At 40.3% G+C, this 21,336-nt stretch overlaps 2 protein-coding genes across 2 annotated transcripts in view; both read left to right on the forward strand.

Moving 5' to 3' along the window:
• The window catches only part of fuca2 (alpha-L-fucosidase 2), an 8,552-nt gene extending 2,027 nt beyond the window's left edge, over positions 1–6,525 (forward strand). Inside the window, exons 2-7 of the mRNA XM_060934509.1 lie at positions 43–230; positions 721–1,060; positions 1,636–1,846; positions 2,381–2,571; positions 2,915–3,023; positions 5,961–6,525. Coding sequence (XP_060790492.1) covers positions 43–230; positions 721–1,060; positions 1,636–1,846; positions 2,381–2,571; positions 2,915–3,023; positions 5,961–6,098 — 1,177 coding nt within the window. The 3' untranslated portion in view covers positions 6,099–6,525. The remainder of the gene's footprint in view (positions 1–42; positions 231–720; positions 1,061–1,635; positions 1,847–2,380; positions 2,572–2,914; positions 3,024–5,960) is intronic.
• An 8,062-nt stretch (positions 6,526–14,587) lies between these two features.
• hivep2b (HIVEP zinc finger 2b) lies at positions 14,588–21,033 on the forward strand. The gene is made up of 6 exons (XM_060934487.1): positions 14,588–18,657; positions 18,738–18,889; positions 18,969–19,144; positions 19,242–19,334; positions 19,489–20,195; positions 20,358–21,033. The coding sequence occupies exons 1-6, from the start codon at positions 14,593–14,595 to the stop codon at positions 20,796–20,798; spliced, it is 5,634 nt and encodes a 1,877-aa protein (XP_060790470.1). The 5' UTR covers positions 14,588–14,592; the 3' UTR covers positions 20,799–21,033.
• Positions 21,034–21,336: the final 303 nt, after the last annotated feature.

Raw genomic sequence — 21,336 nt, forward strand, 5'->3', positions numbered from 1 at the left:
ATTTCTATTTGCTAGACTCTTAAAATAACACTGTGTCCACAGGTGGTATTGGCAAGGTCAGAAAATTCCATCCTATCTGTTCTTTATGGCCAAAAACTACCCCCCTGGATTCACGTATCAAGACTTTGCACCGCAGTTTACCGCTGAGTTCTTCAATGCCCAGGACTGGGTCGACATTTTTGCGTCATCCGGAGCAAAGTATATCGTCCTCACAACTAAACATCATGAAGGTTGGTGTGAATGTCCTGGTAGAAAGTCAGTCAATGGAGGAATCCATTTATTTGATGATTAAAATGTACATGTGCACAACAACCATTACATACATTAAAAAAGCACCAGAGATGATGTATACAAAATATCAAGATTTTTCTGTTGTGGTCCTCCAGACCTGAAATAATGAAATATGTGGCAATATACAGTATACTAGCAATAGAAACATATGAACTTTTTTCATATAAATTCAGTAAATTATTGCTGCTTCAGACAAATTGTGTATGTACATAAATGCTGTACTGTATGTATGCGATATGTAAGTAAACTGCAGCTTTTAATTCTATAGGGATTGAAAATGAATTGAGGTTTCAAGAGCTAAGGAATGTGATTTCACCAAACTTGGTCAGTTTTAGCATACAAAGTTAGTGTGAGGGTCAAAGCTGATTTTAGAATGGGAACTTGAATATTCAAACCACGAAATGAAGTATAATACCTGTCATTTCTCAGGTTACACCTTGTGGGGTTCAAAGTACTCATGGAATTGGAATGCAGTGGATGTTGGGCCAAAGCGGGATCTGGTGGACGAAATAGCCACTGCTTTACGGAAGTATAGCAACCTGCGCCTAGGACTCTATCACTCTCTCTTTGAGTGGTTTCACCCTCTTTTCAGAGCAGATGCTGACAACAATTTTACTACCTCTTCATTTCCTCAAGATAAAACCCTGCCTGAGCTTTATGAGATCGTAAACAAGTACAAACCAGAAGTACTTTGGTCTGATGGAGACGGAAATGCCCCAGACCAGTACTGGAATAGCACAGGGTTCCTTGCATGGCTATACAATGAGAGGTAAACAATTTTCACTTATAAAACTAATATGTAGCAGGGTACAACTTAAAATTACTCTGGACCCTGTCATTATATGTTTATTTTCTGAGCATAATCCAACTATTTAAATACTATGGAAATGATTTAAATGTGTGTAATAAATAATATGGTGGGGTGTCTTTTTTTTTGGGGGGGGGGACCTTTTTATAGCTCTTGAATTTCTGAAATTTCCACCCCTAGAACACATTTTATTAAAATTAGCATTAGATTCAAGAGTAATATTTATAGGCCTACTTGTATTTAACTTTTTGAGATTTCAATTCAAGTGACAACTAAAACAGGCTACTAATTATATAAGGAGGCAATAATCAATATAACTTATAAATGACTGATAATGATGGGTTGTGATTTCCACCAATGGAACTTTAATTTGTGGACTGCCTTGCTATGGTTCATGCACCTTTTGGGATTCCCTGGACCCTACTTTGGGAACCATTGCCATATGGTATTTCTAAATACATATTTTGTAGACAGGATTTCTGAGATGTTGGTGTGTACCCATATGACTAATGATGTATTGTATGATGTATATACAGCCCTGTGCGGGACACGGTTGTGACTAATGATCGATGGGGAAGGGGTTGTATTTGTACACATGGTGGATATTACACATGTGCTGACCGCTACAACCCAGGACACCTGCTGAAGCACAAATGGGAGAACTGCATGACAATTGACCAGCGCTCATGGGGCTATAGACGAGAGGCTAAACTCAGTGATTACCTCACCATTGAGCAGCTGATTAAGGTATATGCAGCAAGAGTGACACCATGGAATGTGTAACGCGCAGGGAAATCCTTTGTTAGAGTCCTTTAAGTGTGTGGCTCAGTTGTGTGTTGTTTTTTTTTTAAGTTTCCTTGAACATGTCACATCATTTGATTTTAGATTAACCAGGATGGATTCCAATGGTAAAATGGAAAGTTAAAAACAAACAGCTCTCTATAAATTACATAACCAAGGTTCACTGACAGTTTAAACTATATAACCAGGAAAAGTATAGAATTTAGTCATTTAATATCTAGGCATGTTGCAGTGTAGAAATTTAGACAATTACTCAAAGTTGTCAATCTGTTGACTAATGACATGCATAAGTAGCAAAGTCTATTCACATTTCTATTTTGATGCTACAGTTGATAACCTTTTTAAAAGTAAGAAACCAAAATGTAATGTAGAAAATCTGGAAAGTTAAAATCTGAAAGTATGAGGAATGGGCTGAGGAACTCACTCAAGACAAATGAATCAAATCAATCTGTGTAATAAGTTTCACCGCTTGCTTTGCAGACCCTTGTGGAGACTGTGTCTTGCGGGGGGAATTTGTTAATGAACGTGGGTCCAACACACGATGGCCGCATTGCTCCCATATTTGAGGAGAGACTGAGGCAGATAGGCCAGTGGCTGAATGTTAATGGTGAAGGAATCTACAACACGACTGCTTGGAGAGTGCAGAATGACAGCGTTACACCTGGAGTTTGGTGTGTCTCAAACTTAATTACAGTTTATGTCATCAGTAAAGGAAATGGGCCATGTAGTAATCTAAATAAATCAAGCAATTAATTGCACTCAAGTGTTATGTTAATAATACGACTGGCTTCATTTCCTTATTGAATCATTATAGCTTTAACTTAAATTGTGATATTTATGACAGTCCATAATGTAGAATGTTTTATCGTACAAATTAATAAATCGTAGCTCTGTAATAAATTCAGATACTCCCATATGTAAAAAAGCAGCTGGTTTCGATTAATAGCAGCAGTGAGAGATTTTCATTTTCCATGTCTCAGCTTAAGCAGTGTTTGTTTGTTTTGTTTTTTATAGGTACACATGGAAGCCAAAGGAGAAGACAGTCTATGCATTTTTGCTTTCATGGCCGAGTAGTGGCTATGTTATTCTCAGTGACCCTATAATATCAGAAGCTCAAACACAGGTATTTGAAGCTTTATTGCTTATTTCATCCATTGATGTTCAAGTTTACATAACCTTACACTCACTAATTTGGCACATGCTTTTATCTAAAGCAATTTACAAGTAAGACTCAATACAATTTAGGCTACATCCACACGACAATGGCAACGAGATTTAAAAAATATATATATCGCGTCCACATGGGCAACGGATCAGTAAAATATCAGGTACATATGGCAACGCAACGCTTGCTGAAAACGATGCAATACACATGCCACACCTCTAGGTGCGCTGTAAGACGGTCCCATCGGAGACACCACAACAATAGCAGAAGTAAGGACGCATGCGCATAAACTATTATGCGCGAGACTTCATATTAGCCACAAAGTCAGAAAAATCTGTTCGTAAAATTACGTTATTATGACCAAATACAATGAAAAGTATTTTTCCAGTCTCACCTGTGAAAGGTAATCCCATGTGATCTCGTTTGGACGGTAAACCTGTTGGTACAGTTAAACGCAGCACATGAATGAGGCATCTTTATTCTCCGCTTTGACCCATCCAATATGGTGGCGAGGATGACGTATGATTCTACGCGGAAGGCGGCGTCTTTAATGGTCCGGAATAAATTGAATGCTACACGTTGATGGATTAATTTGTTCTTCTATGCCCTTTTTGAGGAATGTATTGTAGGACTTAAACCAACATCTGAAGAGGTGAGATCGCTCCTTTTTTTTCCCTATTTTTGCTGGTGGGATTGACTGACTCTCTCTCTCTCTCTCTCTCTCTCTCTCTCTCTCTCTCTCACTCACTCACTTTGCACCATTACACAATAAATATTCACAGTGAAAATATTTTGTAAGCGCATTTCATGAACCAAGTTATAGGATTTGTTGACAACTCGCATCGAGTTTGTTACACTTCTACCCGGCGTGAAGCACATGTGGTTGTGACGTCATCGTAAACAAATCCGTTCTACTCATCCAGATGACTTCGCAACGGTGCCGTTGCCAGATCTTTCCACTCTGGAACCCCGTTCTCAAAAGATTTTGTTTTGGGGCACCCAAAACGCCGGTGCCGTGTGGACGCCAGGCCGAAACGATAAACAATTTTATCAGATTCACCTGAATCCGTTGCCGTGTGGACAGGGCCTTAAGCTTGGGGTTGTTAAAATTCCTAACAGTGATACAAGGGACAGATGGAAATCAGGACCAGCTGAATAGAAATAAGGGAGAGAGAGAGAGGGGCAGAAAAAGCATTACTAAACTAGTAGGTCAAAGAATAATGTTATACAAGAAACATAAGATTGGCTAAAATACTTGCCACTTCCAACTTTATGGAGAAAAGCAAAGTCAGCTATGCAGGATTGTGTGTACAGACAGATTTTGGGATTGAATACAGCATTTATTAAAGAACAGGCACTGTGTAGAATAGTAAATCGCACCCTTTTATACTTACTAGCAGTTATTGCCTGTGAACCTGATTTCCTCTGAATGGTGCTCTTCAAGGTCCTGTACACTTGAAACTCAGGCAAATTGGGGAGGGGATGCCTCAGTGAGGCTGTGCGCAGTGTGTTAGTGCGAGCATGTAGCCTATGGGAAATGAATAGTGTTGGATTAGCACTAATCCCATGTTTTGGACAGTCGAAAATGTTGTCTTGGGGCCCCTCTGGGGTGTCACCAATCTATGTGCAAAGTATGGAATATGTGCATCCAGCCGTGTCAATTTGCATAGGTGGACAGACAGCCTTCCTTTAGTAGTATAGAAAGTTGATGGAAAATAAAAATGCCATGTAAAGCACACCACCATGAACAAGCAGTACTATGAATGATTTTAAAGTATGTAATAAGAGAAAATGCACCTTGAGAGATACACTCACTCATTAGGATGGGTACTTGGTCAAGCTTAACGTAAACGCTGTTTGCTGATCACGGCAAGTGCCCTGATGTGCCCCTGCACATTTAAATTAAAAACAAAACTTTAACAATTTATCCATTTTTTTTTTTTTTTTTAAAGTTATGATCTTGTTAAAAATGGGCTTACCTGGACGCAACCATTTGCAGTGAAACTGGACATTCTGGGTATGAATCGTGTGTGTGTGTGTGTGTGTTTTCACTGCTTTTAATGATTGGGCTTATTGTTTACACCCAAACGCTTGACACTCGGGCATCTTCAGGGCTGCTTACAATAATTAAGAAGCGACATATCCACTAGCCTCAGTAAGTCTTGTTGTATGTAAGTGACGTCACAATCTCTGATTCCCTTGCGTAATTTGTGCTCCGAATGCAATATTTGAACCTCAGAGAGAGTAAGATGGCAGCACCCAGGGACATTGTTTTTCTTTTAAAATAAAATCTGTATACAGGTACAAATATGAACAAGTGAGCACTCGAACATCTCATCTCCTCTCATCATCTCTAGCTGCTTTATCCTGTTCTACAGGGTCGCAGGCAAGCTGGAGCCTATCCCAGCTGACTACGGGCAAGAGTCAGGGTACACCCTGGACAAGTCGCCAGGTCATCACAGGGCTGACACATAGACACAGACAACCATTCACACTCACATTCACACCTACGGTCAATTTAGAGTCACCAGTTAACCTAACCTGCATGTCTTTGGACTGTGGGGGAAACCGGAGCACCCGGAGGAAACCCACGCGGACACGGGGAGAACACGCAAACTCCGCACAGAAAGGCCCTCGCCGGCCACGGGGCTCGAACCCGGACCTTCTTGCTGTGAGGCGACAGCACTAACCACTACACCACCGTGCCGCCTTGTACTCGAACATCTGTTATGGATGTTATCTGTCAGTATGAAGGAGTTTTATTTTTAGGTTTTGTTAATCTTTTAAAGCTACTAAGGGTACTCCATCATTGTTCATGGTTGTTCTTTAAAAGAGTATTTCCCCCCCCCCCCCCCCTTACCCTGCTTCTTGTGGTCTACTTCTGCACTAAACCAGGTGGTATTACTGGGATACAAACCACTGAAGTGGGCCCCAGTGAAACCCAGTGGTCTACAGGTCTACCTTCCTGCTCTGTCTCCTGGTCAGATGCCTTGCTCCTGGGTGTGGACTCTTCGTCTGATTGGTGTAGATTAGGGACAATAATCATCAACAATATTTCTCAAAGGATTGGGCACAATATTCACATGGTAATATTGTATAGGCATGGCAAAGAAGCTATGCCATTCTAATGTTTTTTTAAAAAAAATTTTATTTTAAAATCCTGTTGTCTCACGTGTGTATAAATTAAATTTTTTTTTAAATAAATGTTCCCCCATAGTGAAATACTGTGAGTGAATGTCTGTCTGTGACTATTGAATCATTTTCTTTGTGTGTGTAAAACTGATCAAAAATTCAAAGTATGTGTTAAAGCACTGTGGGGTGGGTTTTTTTTCTTTTTTGGGGGGTATGGTAGAGTAAGAATGTATTTAAAATTATACAGGGGGAGATATGCTACCTAGTCCACAAAAATGAGATTTTATAAATCAAAATGAGTGAATTAAAACAATGATTTGAGCTCCAAGTTTGTGTCAGTGTTGCATAGAAAATTTGCTTTAAATCTCTTTTGTGATTTTGTAAATATTTTAATGTGATGTATTTGGTTATCAGTTAAATACTTCCGCTCCGTCACTTAGAAGCTTGCTTATTTATTTCTTTATGCACGCACTGATATAAACAAGCTCATTAGAGCAGACCAATTTGAAATACCTGCCATAGTCCAGTTATGAAAGTGTTGGGAATCGGAGAGCATCGCATGCCACATCGAGACACACGTGCTTACTTCCCTCCCCCCAGAAACTCCCTATCTGAGTTATTCAGGGCAGCCGTGCCAGGAATAGCACTGTACTGTTTATGCAGATCATGGACCCTTTCAATTTACAGTATTTATCAAGTGTTTAAATGTACAGGTATAGTTCCTCCCTACATTATTTGTTCATTGATGCCATGGGCAAAAACTTTGTGTATTTGAACCCTTATTGCTCCCATTCCCTCTGAGGTTTTCTTTGCACTGCAGAGCAGTGGCATCAAACTGAATACGGTATGAGTGCAAGAAAGACGTTTTCTGTCTGACTGCCTATCTCTCTCTCTCTCTCTCTCTTTTTTTTTAAAATGATAAATGTGATGGAGATAGGGTCAGAAAGAGGTTTCACTGAGTATTTTTGTCACGGTATTGGCACACTTTGAGGACATAGTGAAGATGCTATGAAGGAAAACAAAAAGTCTGCAGAGGCTAAAATTGTTGACCATAAACGTTTGCTGAATATGTTGCAACGCTTCACTAGTTTCACTCCTGACACAACTGTGCACTAAAATAACCCCAGAAATGTGATACTTATTGGTCTGAGTCACTTTTGTTCTGTTTTTAATTGCACTTTTAAATTATACTGAATCACACAGACTTATGGGAGGCTGTGCCCACCCACCATAACTTTTTTTAAAATGACATATTAATTTAGACAGAATTATGCACACAAAAACACATTATAACTGCTTAGTTTGGTAACACTGCTGCACTCCTACATTTCCATCAAAGCATGTTAATTGATGATAAATGATTTTCAGGGCCATTTAGGCCACTATCAGGTCTGCCAGCTCCAGGGTAGCTGTCTCAAAATGGAGAGTTTGATGTTGGCTATTAAACCACAGCTGTATTAATCTTTTAGACAGGAATAGAAATCATGCTGGAAATGCAGAAATATTCCTAGCACCCTTTGCACCACTACAAAAGATGGCAACATTTAGCTATTAAGCATTTTAATATCCAGAAAGAAATGCTGTACCTATGTCTTCTCACCTATCGTTACAAAGACACATTCTATACAGTGACTGCAGCATGGATGTAGATGTAATAGTCGAAGCTAATGTCCTTGCTTTCTCATAGATGTGCTCATCTTTTCTCAAAGCTGTATTCATCCTTCTTACATTCCTCTGGCCTTCCCTCCCTTTCTCTGTGGTGGGATTGTACAGCTCCAGAGCAAGCTGAAATCTATTTCTGTCCCTGTATATTCTCTTCTGGCTGCTGCCAACCAGACCCTGCGTTGTCACGGTGATAGACATCTCCACCAACCTCCCTCAGCCAATCAACACACCAGGTGTTTATGCCAAGAAACATGATCATTTTCCATTTCCTTCCCACTCCTTTTGCATGAGACTAAGGGATTAGTAGCAAAGCCTAGTGAAGAGCACTCAGTGAAAAACAGGAACCTTGGTAGGGACACTCTGAGGATGGAAAATGAAGTGTTTAGCTTTGGAGGAAGGAGCTGAACTCCATGGATCAGTCAAGGTGAGAAAGAAGATAAGTATGAATTCACATTGGTAAGTATATGTCGAGCTTGACTAGATACAACCTGATAGAGATATATTATGAAGAGTTGCCTTGTATTGTGTTGCTGCTTTTGATTACCTGTATGAGCCCTCAGTCTCACACTGAATATCCTTATATATGTATGAAAAAAACAAAACAAAAAAAACCACGCGTGCGCGCACACATTCAAGTTTGAGGATGCTAAGTGGTGTCCGTTATATCTTGAGCAGAATTTTCACCACATTTTTGTGGCGAGTTAGTCTCGAGTATTATAAAGTATTTCTGCCACGTTTTTTCTAAAATGTACTTTTGTAACTTTGACGTGTGTGCATATACGTTCGGAGATACTTTTTAGAACTCCTCTGAGCTCACTTATAATGCAGTAGCTGGTGAAATCTTTAGTGAAGTATTTTGTCTCATTATGCAGTTTAGCTTGTGAAACGCAGAACTTCAGTTCTATCATAAGGAAACAGTGTGTGTGTTTCCATGACGATGAGTTAACGATGGCTCCAGATGGAGTCCACCTCCTGAAGGCATTTGCAAATTCGTTTCATTCATTCTCATTCATTTCCCAGATCTTTTTATGGTGTCGAATACATACTGAGACTAAAGAACACCCATTATCCAATCCAGGCACATCCTACTTACATACATTGAGAAGACATTTCTCAGCGTGTCCTACTAAATAGAAATGGAGAGCATTTATCATGCCTCTGACAGATAAAGCACTGGCTGAATGTGCTCCATTCAGTATTCCAGTGGTCTGCGTGTAGCTACTCACTGAATAAGATAAGCGCATACTAAATACAGCAAAAATAGGTATTTTGTTGCCATGGGAACATTCCTCATGTCTTTGCCACATATGGCAAATGACATTTACATTAAACAAAAAAAAAGAAGATTAAGAAGGCTATTTCATTGGTATATTTGGGTGCAATTGTACTGCACCTCTATCAAATAGAATATAATGTAGATGACAATAAACTAACAATAATCTAAACTCTCTTTATTCAGGTCTTTATTAGTAAGTTGAATGCAGAGTCTGAAGGGCCAGTTACCACCCACAGTGAGGGTGAATATGCTTGACAGTTTGTTCCATTATTTATTTTGACCATCCCTCCCTTCGAATCAGCTGTTGTTGGTTCACATTTTGTATGTAATGTAGCCAGTTGTAACATAACGTAATGAATAATGTATACTCAAATACATACAGTATAAACAGATGGATGACAAAGGGAAAATGGTGGCTTTGTTATGAAGTGGGGGGAATTTTGCTGGCATAGTTTGTTTCCACTTAACCACTTTGAGGAAAGGGACTCTGCAAATCATTAAAAAAAATTTCTGACTGATCACCTTTATCCTGTGATGAATATTTTGATCCTGACAGGAATGATCTCTTCCAGGATGACAATGTCTTCATTCACAGGGCACAAGGGCTAACGGAATGATTTGATGAGCGTTAATTAATTAATTTTAAAACAATATTTTATCTATAGGCTAGAAGGTTTACATCCAGCTACCTGCTAGTTAATAAGTTCACAAAACAATGTAGGTTTTCTTGTTTAATTGTTATTCTGTAATAAAACATAAGATACTCCAGGTGTTCAAAAATTTTTACTGGCAAAGTAATTATAAAACATTTGTTCATTCATGTTCAGTAACTGCTGTATCGTGGTCAGGGTTGCAGTGGATCCAGTCTATTGCAGGTGGTGGCAATACCCCCTGGATGAGATGCCAGTCTGTTGCATGCTCATTCACCACGAGGGGCAATTTAGAGTAGCCAAACCTACCAGCTTGTTTTTGGACAGTAAAAGGAAACTTGAGAACCCAGAGAAAGCCCGTGCAGATTCTAAACATATAGTAACATACATACAGTAACCCAAGCTCAGGATCAAACCAGGGACCATGAAGCTGTGAGCCAGCAACACTACCCACTGCACCACACCACCATGCTGTCTCTACATACAGTTTTAGTCTAACAGGGACATTACACTCTACTTTTGGCCTACAAATATTTTTCAAACTGTCTATTTACATTTTCACTGGTATGTACCACATTCTCCATTGAAAAGCAGTTTACCATCTTCAGCAGCAGCATACACATGAAAAAGTGGCACTGCCTTTCCCCAGTCTGCTCCAGTAAACTGTGTGTGTGTGTGTGTGTGTGTGTGTGTGTGTGTGAGAGTGAGAGAGAGAGAGAAAATATGACTGAGAGAGAAATAAGTTGGGTGTCAGATCACATGTAATAGTTAGTAGCCATGATTTGTGCCTAGGGTAGTGGAAAAGCCAGGCGACCCAGTGGGATAGACCATTATATTTATAGAAAGAGATGAGAGACTTGACCTTCACTGTTCTTTGACGATCAAAGATTTAGAGCAATAACTCAATATACTCAATATTGTAGATACAAGTGTCCTATACATCGATAGCCACATGTTCTCTAATGTCTGTCTTGAGCACATTATTTCTTTTAATTCAGTACTTTGTCTATGATATGCTTCAATCATTATTTTTAGACTCTGCAGTGTTACAATTTCACTTTATAGTTTATAAATTGGTAATAATACAACTCTAACAGGAGCGGCACGGTGGTGTAGTGGTTAGCGCTGTCGCCTCACAGCAAGAAGGTCCGGGTTCGAGCCCCGTGGCTGACGAGGGCCTTTCTGTGCGGAGTTTGCATGTTGTCCATGTGGGTTTCCTCCGGGTGCTCCGGTTTCCCCCACAGTCCAAAGACATGCAGGTTAGGTTAACTGGTGACTCTAAATTGACTGTAGGTGTGAGTGTGAATGGTTGTCTGTGTCTATGTGTCAGCCCTGTGATGACCTGGCGACTTGTCCAGGGTGTACCCCGCCTTTCGCCCATAGTCAGCTGGGATAGGCTCCAGCTTGCCTGCGACCCTGTAGAACAGGATAAAGCGGCTAGAGATAATGAGATGAGATGAGACAACTCTAACATCTGTACTAGATTTGATTCAAAGCCATTTAACATATACATTATTTCATACTATTTAAACTCTTCATAGCAACATGCATTTGGTTTTTGCAATTCAAACTTGGTACTCATAGCAGCTAAAGGTAAATATTTTTAATTGTGTAAATTATCTCATCTCATCTCATTATCTCTAGCCGCTTTATCCTTCTACAGGGTCACAGGCAAGCTGGAGCCTATCCCAGCTGACTACGGGCGAAAGGCGGGGTACACCCTGGACAAGTCGCCAGGTCATCACAGGGCTGACACATAGACACAGACAACCATTCACACTCACATTCACACCTACGGTCAATTTAGAGTCACCAGTTAACCTAACCTGCATGTCTTTGGACTGTGGGGGAAACCGGAGCACCCGGAGGAAACCCACGCGGACACGGGGAGAACATGCAAACTCCACACAGAAAGGCCCTCGCCGGCCCCGGGGCTCGAACCCAGGACCTTCTTGCTGTGAGGCGACAGCGCTAACCACTACACCACCGTGCCGCCCATTGTGTAAATTATTTTATATTAAAATAATTTAAATAAGGACAATTGATTAATGGTTTATGTGATGCTTCATGAATTTCTCTTTGGCAAAAGTAACTACTAACTGAACTTTGTTATGAGGTAACTAATGATTTTTAGTCAAGCATTATCATGCACTGTGCTGAGACTTCTTTCAGCACGTGTTGGTAGTTATGCCAAGTAGCAAACCCTTTGAAGAAGTCTTTTCTATTATTATATTGAATACTTTCTTACTTTATATGATTTTGTAAGAATCGTGTTTAGAGGCATAACACAATTCATGGTGTACATATGTATGAATGCAGTGCACACTGAGTGAATGATGTATGCACTGCTTTCTATGCCTTCAAAAAGTGGTCTTCACTGTGGGCTGTTGCATAACCCCTAACAGGGCCCCTTTGCTATTTTTGTTCCTGGATACACGTCTCAGTGAGGTATTTTCTGTGGTGACTCGCTTACATCAGTAGGTCTGATAGTGTACCCTCAATACACAGAATGTGGATCATTGATGGGGCTTATCTTTGGCTTATTTGGCTTTAAATCTGCTTTTATTGAGGAATATAGAATATGGAAGATGGGAATTCTAAAGGGAGCTGGAAATGACTGGAGATATTGGACAAGGCTGTATTTGAACACCAGGTTTGTAAATGGCAATCGATATGTTTGATGTTGTTGTAGCTGTGCTTGCTAGGGGGTGACTTGCCAGTTTGAGTCTGTCCTTGACTGCTCTGCTCTTATTCACCATGTAATTCATCCAACATGCAGGACTCCAGTCTTTCCTGAAGTGCCACTCTGGATGTCATTTATAAGACTGCTTGGCTTTATAAGTTGCTAGGCTTTAGCTCTTGTGACTGCTGATACAGTGGGGTGCTGATACATGACGTAATGACATTCCCCTGACTCTGGCAATATTTTTCAGTGACTTGCTATTGAATGTTGTTTCAATCTTCATGCTGTAGCTTGTGGTGTTCATGCAGATGTGTAGGAGTGTGGACAAAATGGGAAGCGGTAACAGTTGGTCAAGCTGCCAGAACAGTCTATTATAACAGTAATGATAGAAAGCATGATTCTATATACATTTAATTGTAGTTACTCCTTTGTGTAGTCTATGAGTCCACATTTAGAAGATATCGTCAACCCTTCTGTGGTTCAGAAATGACCACCGTGAATGAGAGCACACTGTTACATTTTGGGTCTTTTGTGTCTTTCACTCATTTGTCCACTGACTAATTCATCCCTCTGCACAGAGGGAGACCCAAGAATGAGATCAGAGTGACCTTGAGAGGAGTGCTGGAGAATCCTATCACCTCTAGAGACCCCTCTTAACAACCTCCACCTCTTTGTATAAAGTGAATTGGGACAGTGGCAATGTTTTAAAGTAAACGGAAGTATATGGTTCAGGTTTCTTTTCTGACAATGGTGTGAAGTCTTCTGATGTCCTAATTAACACAAGCTCAGAGGTCTGCACCAGATAATCTTATATAACCTCATTAAAGTCGCATTGTTAGATGTGACGAGATGAATTGCTCCTGGTTATCTTTCCTGATGCTGTTATTAACGCTTTATGTTTTCCAAAAAATTATACATTAATAGCAGTGTTTGTTTACTGTTACGCTAATTAAATGAAAGTTTATGTAAGTTTCCTGCAGTAGCTCTGTTACTTGTCAGTTGTACCTCTTGGTAGACATGTCAGCTGTCTAGAATGAGACATCTCATCTCATCTCATTATCTCTAGCCGCTTTATCCTTCTACAGGGTCACAGGCAAGCTGGAGCCTATCCCAGCTGACTACGGGCGAAAGGCGGGGTACACCCTGGACAAGTCGCCAGGTCATCACAGGGCTGACACATAGACACAGACAACCATTCACACTCACATTCACACCTACGGTCAATTTAGAGTCACCAGTTAACCTAACCTGCATGTCTTTGGACTGTGGGGGAAACCGGAGCACCCGGAGGAAACCCACGCGGACACGGGGAGAACATGCAAACTCCACACAGAAAGGCCCTCACCGGCCCCGGGGCTCGAACCCAGGACCTTCTTGCTGTGAGGCGACAGCGCTAACCACTACACCACCGTGCCGCCCTTAGAATGAGACATATGTTGGTAATAAATGTAACAAAGTTACTGTAGCCACCCATACTTGGGAGTGTGTTTATGCTGAAATTTAGTTTCCATTCATAATGTTCGGCTGCTCCTTTCCATAGGTACATGGCATTTGCATTACACGCTTGCTATAAAAGTGGCCATTTACACTATAAATAGCCATAGGCAAACAGGCGAAGTCATGTGACTGCTAGATTGTGCTTAATCAACAGCATCGTACAGACTCAGTTTAGAGAATTATTATTATTATTATTATTATTATTATTATTATTATTATAGGATGTTTTATTATGATAGAAATATAAATTGCTTTCTGCAATGTTGAAAAGTCCAGCTGACATGTATTCTTTTCAGTACAATATTTATGGAAAACTTCATGTTTAATTATATTTGTTGTATCCTTATTATTTTCCTTTAGGTAACCTGGAACTAGTACTTAGGGCTAAGAGTACACTGAAGAAGGAATAAAACCAGAAATGAAAACATTGGAAAGAAAATTATCCACCATTTTTTGAGAACCACACAATCAGCCTGAAGACTGCATCTGTACATTTTGAAACTTATGGCACTTAAAAAAAGATATCAAATTAATTAGGACATTTTATACCATCAGATCCTGCAAAATGAACTAGCAAAGATGTAGCAGACATAAGTGTTGATATTAGAAAAGTAAGTTTGCATCATGGAGATTCCTGAACCCACTATTGCAGTAGGATGTTCTGCACAGGGAGGCATTTTGAAAGAAGAGAAACAGTCTGATTCTGAAATGGCCCAAAGAGATCATTTTCCTGGCACCAAGGACAAAGTACCACTAATAGAGAGACCCCACAGAGATGATTTGAGGTCATGTCCCAGTATTGAGACACAAACAGTGGGGTCAGGAACTAGCTCCCCCTTACAAGCCAGTGACCAGAATCCAATCTACACATGGAGGAAGACACAGCGTTTCCTTCCCCCTGGCAAACGATGTTTCCAATCAAGTATTAACCTCCTGTCAGTGGGTGTGCACAAAAAAGAGCTGAAAGTGAAGAAGACAGGAAAGTATGTGTGTCATTACTGTGGGAGAGCATGCGCCAAACCCAGTGTGCTGAAAAAACACATACGTTCTCACACTGGTGAGCGACCATATCCATGTGTTCCTTGTGGTTTCTCATTTAAAACTAAAAGCAATTTGTACAAACACAGAAAGTCTCACACACATGCTGTCAAAGCAGGATTGTTTCCATTTTCAGAGCAAGATAGGAAGCTCTGTAGTATGGGTGAAGAAGTAAAAGTAGGAGAAGGAGAAATGCACTCGGATGTTGAGCAGAGCACTGACACCGATGAGGAGGTGAGAGAAGAGGCAGGTCTTGCACAGAGGCAGCCCTTGCACAGAGGCAGCTCTATCCAAATAAAGGACAAGGGGGATACTGTACAAGAGAAGTGTGGTAGACATACACAAAAGATCCCTGGGATAACCTTCACACAAAGTTCATCAAATGAGAGTATGTCAGGAAAAGTATCTTTATGGCAATTTAGAGAAATGATGACACCTGTTATTGTCACTCAGGTGGACCAAGAACTTGAGTCTTCTACCATAAAGCAAAGACTTGCCCTTAGGCTTTCAGAGAAAAGAAGTCAAGATTCCCTCTCTCTCCCAAGCTCATACAGCAAAGGCAGCACTGACTCTGGCTACTTTTCACGCTCAGAGAGTGCAGAACAGCAGTTCAGTCAACCCAGTGCAAATGCCAAGTCATACCAAGAAATTATGTTTGGGAAATGTTATAGACCAAGTGCCAAGCCAAGGCAATCCATCACTGTACAGACTTGCATGACAGACATAAATGAGACTCCATCCAGTTTTATGATTAAATTGACCAAAGGAATGGCACATGAGGAAGTCACATGCCATTTACACAGACACAAAAAAGACCTGGCAAGATCAATAAAAATCGAATCAGAATCTTTTCACGAAGACGAGTCTCAGGAAATCCCAGAAATGTTTCGGTGTAGGACTGAACTATTAGAAACACCACCAGAATGTGGTTTACTTCTACGGAGCAACTCTCTTCCAACATCATCTGATTCCAATGTAAGTGCACCACAGGCACTAAGAAGCAGTAATTCTTTTGATGAGAGGATGACAAATGAGGAAATCTCCTTTCGTAGCTCCATGGGCATGAGAAAACTCATGAGACAGGCTGCCTTTGAGCATTTTGCACATGAAGGACATGCAGAACCGGATCACCACACTTTGGTTTGTGGCCTGAAATCAGAGCCAAAAGTTGACACTGCTGATGATTCTAAAACTGGAATAGAGAATTGTCCAGAATCGGAGTCATGCCTCATGTTTCAAAACCACATGATGGAAAATGCTACAAGGAAACGTAGAAAAGGAAAGAACATTATAGAAGAGGAAGATTTTCCAACCCAAAATAAGCCTTCATGCTTGCCTGACCTCACAGGAGACCTTTGTACAAAGCAAGATATTCTGGATGCTACATATACTGATGCAGAGAGATGGGCTGGCAGCAATGTTATCTCTGTAATTCAGCACACAAAATCGTTAAGTAGGCCGAGTTCTGCAGAGAAGTCTGTTGATTTTGAGTCGCAACAGTTTAATAAAAGTACCCTTTACCAATTAATCGAAAAGGAGCAGATTAAGGAAAAGTATAAAACTGACCCACTCATGAATTCTGAAAAAACAGAGAGTCAATACAGTGGAAGTAGTTTGATCTACCAGTGGTCTCATTTATCTAAACAACTAGCTTTTCAGTCTGGTATTCAAGTTCCAGAGATTAGAGTTACCGAGGAGCCTGACAAACCAGAAAAAGTACGAGATGTGCAGGTTAGACCAAATGAAAAAAGCAGAGAAGAATTCCAGTGGCCTCAGAGGAGTGAAACTTTGTCAAACTTCCCAGTTGAAAAGCTACCTCCAAAAAAGAAACGCTTGCGTTTAGCTGAGATGGAATGCTCCTCTGGTGAATCAAGCTTTGAATCTGCTTGTACTAGTCTCTCCAGAAGCCCAAGTCAAGATAGCAATTTATCTCACAGCTCAAGCTTTTCTCAATCACTTGACAGAGAGGAAAGTATGAATGTCACATCTCCCGCTAAATCGGATGAGTTTAGTAAGTGTTTGGAGTTCTTGTCTGTTCCAGGAAGCTCACTAAGCCAACAGAGAGAGATGAGACGCTCTGCATCAGAACAGGCACCCTGCAACTTATCCATTGATTTGCCAGAATTAAGAAGTAAGTCCTTCGACTATAGCAGCCTTTCTTTTTCAACCAGCCCTATACAAAGTGACATCTATTCCGGTGAATGTGGATTTAAAGAACGAAGAAGAGGCTGTTTGGTTAGACAGGCTTCGTTGAGTGGTGATCCAGAGACTTTAACACATGATAAATCTATGGACATGAATGCTACACAGGGAAACTCAGATGCAGTTGAAATGGGCAGGAAAATGTTTTCACCAGACAAACAGTTTTTGTTGGAAGGTTCTTCTAGTGGCAGTGAGAATATGAGGTACTCTTTGTTGCATGGAAGTGTTTCTCCACAGCAGCTAATTTTGCCAGACTTGTCTAGGATGCCAGATCAAATCCCTCATAAACAGCCTCTTCTGTCCCAAACTTTACAGCCACATCAATGCCATGGCCTAAAGCAGAAAATCAAGAAAGAACCTAAAGATTCAAAAACAGCAGAAGATCCTAGAATTGCTCTGGCAGATCTACCAAAAGACCATTCACACAGTGTGACCAATGTCCTGTCAACAATAGCAGTTCTTTCACAAGCTCAACCTGCTTTAGCCAGTCAGAGCTTGCGTGGTTTGTTAGTTCCAGTCAGAATTCAGATGCAAGTACCATGTTACGGAAACATCACATACACTAGTATATCTCATATTCTGGATTCACAATATGCAATAAACTTAGCACCTTATAATGTTATCACTCAAAGTCATTGTTTAAGTGTTTCATCACAACACAGAGCAGGCGATATATGTGACACACAAGGACATCCAAGAGGACTTCTTTCCAACCCACAGTCATCACCTGCAAAACTTAATACAGGCATACCTCTGTCTTTGACCTCTAGAACCATTTCAACTACAGAGGCTCCAAGTGGTGGAGCTAGTAAGCGAATGCTTTCTCCTGCCAGTAGTATTGAACTCTTCATTGAAGCAACGCAGCAAAAACGAGTCAAAGATGAGAATATGTATGGACAGATTGTAGAAGAACTTAGTGCTGTGGAATTAGGACATCCTGATCTTGGAAAAGAGGAACAAAAGAAAGAGAATAAGTCAACATGTATACAAAATCCATCTATGACTGTTGAGGAGATAGAAATGGAGGATACAAACACAGAATTCCACAATAAAGCAGGCTTACCATTGCCCAGCAGTGTTTCTCCAGAAGCAATTTTGGTAAATAATTTGCCTATACCAGTGCAGATTGCTGCAACAAGCTTACCTAGAGAGATTGCCAATACTCGGATACTATCTCAGTTTCCAGGTCTTCACACTACAACATGTGTGAGTTGGTGCTATCTCAATTGTTCCAAACCAAACAGCACCCAAACAGCACCTCATTTCTCTGTGTATGCCTCTTGGTTCATGAGATGCCATAATCCAAATCCACCAAGTCTCAGTACTGGAAAGGCTCTTGCCCTTCTCCAGTCTAAACAGAAGAAACAAAATACCACATATACAATCGCAGCCATGTATCAACCAGGAATACTTGTTAGTTCAACGTTGTCAAGTCACAAACAGGAACAGGTTGGTTTTTTTTCTGCTTTTTCCTGTATGATTTATCTGGTCCTTTGTGTATTAGTTTACTTAATACTTATTTGTTGCAGGGGACCATTGAGGCTAGGGTAGGAGACATAACATATGATGCACAAATGAAAGATATTAAGCAAAAATGTAGACCTTCACGTGACAATAGCAAGGAAACTGAGGCACCTTCAAGACAAACAGAGCCTGCTCGGGTAAAGATTTTTGAAGGAGGGTGAGTAGTATCTTTCTGTACAAATACCAGCAGTGATTTATTGATGAAAATATTTGCTAATATATGTACTGATTTTCAGGTACAAATCAAACGAAGATTATGTGTATGTCAGGGGCCGTGGCCGTGGGAAGTATATTTGTGAAGAGTGTGGTATTCGATGTAAAAAACCTAGTATGCTAAAGAAACATATACGTACTCACACAGATGTGAGGCCCTACATATGCAAGTGCTGTAACTTTGCCTTTAAAACAAAAGGTTGGTTTTTACTATATTTTTGTATCACACAATATTAGCTTCTCCTGAATATATTTTCATCTGATGAGATCAAACAATGTCTTTTTTTCAAATAAAGGAAACTTGACGAAGCATATGAAATCAAAAGCCCACTTGAAAAAATGTCTTGAACTTGGTGTTTCACCCATGAATATGGACAATACAGATGTTGGTAAGTCATTTGTGGCTAACATGATATCTGTCATTTTACTGGTGTTTTACTGTTTAAAAGGAATGAGCACAAACAATTAGTTATTACAGCTGAATTGAAATTAAATGACTTATTTAGAATTAATTAATTAGATTGATTCTCTGTTTATGTTCAGAACATGAAGAAGATGTACAGAAATCATCAGAGATCAGACCAGTAATGGATGCAGCCATTAAACATCAGTTCTCTGATGCGGATGACTCAGACGGTGGCGAGGAAGATGGAGATGAACCAGATGATGATGAGGATGATGAATATGATGGGGACTCTACGCCAAGAACTCCCTCCAGAAGCGCAAGTCCTCAGCCTTACACAATTAACAAACCATTTCCCTCCATCTGTTTCACTAAGAACTTGGATCCTAAAGAAAAGCTTGAAGCATCATCAGTCAGTAATGAGGATGATCTAACTCTTGAGCAAACAAGCACCTCATTTGATCCCTGTACACCTCAGCTGCTCTCTCCTTGTTGGGACTCACCTCATCAAAGGAACATCTGTCTACGGGGAGATCTGTCCCCACAAGGTCATCTGACTCCAGGAAGGGCTCCCTCCCCCTTGAGACCCATTTTTCCAAGGCGAGATGTGAACAACAGAGGGGATCTCTCACCCATTCGCCAGCTCTCACCTGTAAGACCCATTTCGCCAGCGACAGATGTATCAAGGTATCGAGCATCCTCCCCACGTGGTCAACACAGAGGCATGCTTCGGGCTGGATCACCACGCAGGGGGACCTTTCAGCATAAATCCTATGTGGATTCAAGCAGGGAGATGAAATGTGAAGCCTCTACCCTAAGACAAACAATTGCAATGTACCCAGAAATGGTATGTCACTTAAACGTAAAACTTCTCATTATTAATAGTGTTAGCTTTCTAACAGACATTGTAGTTCAACCTGTAATATCAATAATCATTTAATAACATTCATAACAATATGATTATTTGATCATTCACAATATCAATAAATTGTGCTAATGTTTAATTCAGGATAAGCGAGAGGCCATTCATCAAAATGTCTCTGATGGCGTACGCTGTGGTACCAATACATCACCCCTCCCCAGCCGAGGCATCTTCAGCCACTTGCCTTTGCACTCTCAACAGCAGGTACAGACTCCCATCCCAATGGTCCCCATTGGAGGTTTAAGAATGCCCTCTGTCTGCCCATCTGGTGTTCCTGTAGAGAGACACTCTCAGTCACGACCACAGGGGGACATATCAGAGAAGGCTAATTCCAGGCAAGCCTCAGTTTCTATTCCAGTACCTGGAGTAAGCGACATATCATCCCAGAGGAAGGAGCAGCCAACATCTTGCACTAGTCTTGCCAGCAAGGACAACAAGCAGGAGGAGAGTGTCCACATCTGTGCAGAGGCTATTGCATCCCTCAGGATCACGTCAGAGGATATCATTGGTAATCCTCCAAAAAGCTGATTCAAATAGCTTCTTGCAAAACATTTGGTTGAGTCAAACTAAATCAAGCTCATATGATGATTGTTGTTTTGGTAAGGTGCAATATGTGGCCAAAAGAAACGATAAAGCGAATATGCACATAATTTCATATACAGTTGCACAGCACATATTTTAATCAAACTGCCATATCAGAGTCACATTTCCTATAACCACCACTTATTTTGTCCATACATATAAGGCCATATAAATATTAATATGCAGTCCATAAATATTGATGAGGTATTTCAGGAGACTTCAGAATCATTGGAAATTGTTTCTATTTTTTCAGCAACTAAAAACTACCATCTCGTTTTCAAATCTAGTGCATATATATATATATATATATATATATATATATATATATATATATATATATATATATACATATACACACACACACTACTTTGCAAAAGTCTTAGGCACCCTATTTTTTTTCATACAAACTTTGTGATAGATTTCTATTTTATGACTTCTACATTATCAAGTCAGTACAAAAACATTTTGGAGTTCCAAACATTCA

This window comes from Neoarius graeffei, chromosome 11, assembly GCF_027579695.1.
Source record: "Neoarius graeffei isolate fNeoGra1 chromosome 11, fNeoGra1.pri, whole genome shotgun sequence".
NCBI classification, from domain to species: domain Eukaryota; kingdom Metazoa; phylum Chordata; class Actinopteri; order Siluriformes; family Ariidae; genus Neoarius; species Neoarius graeffei.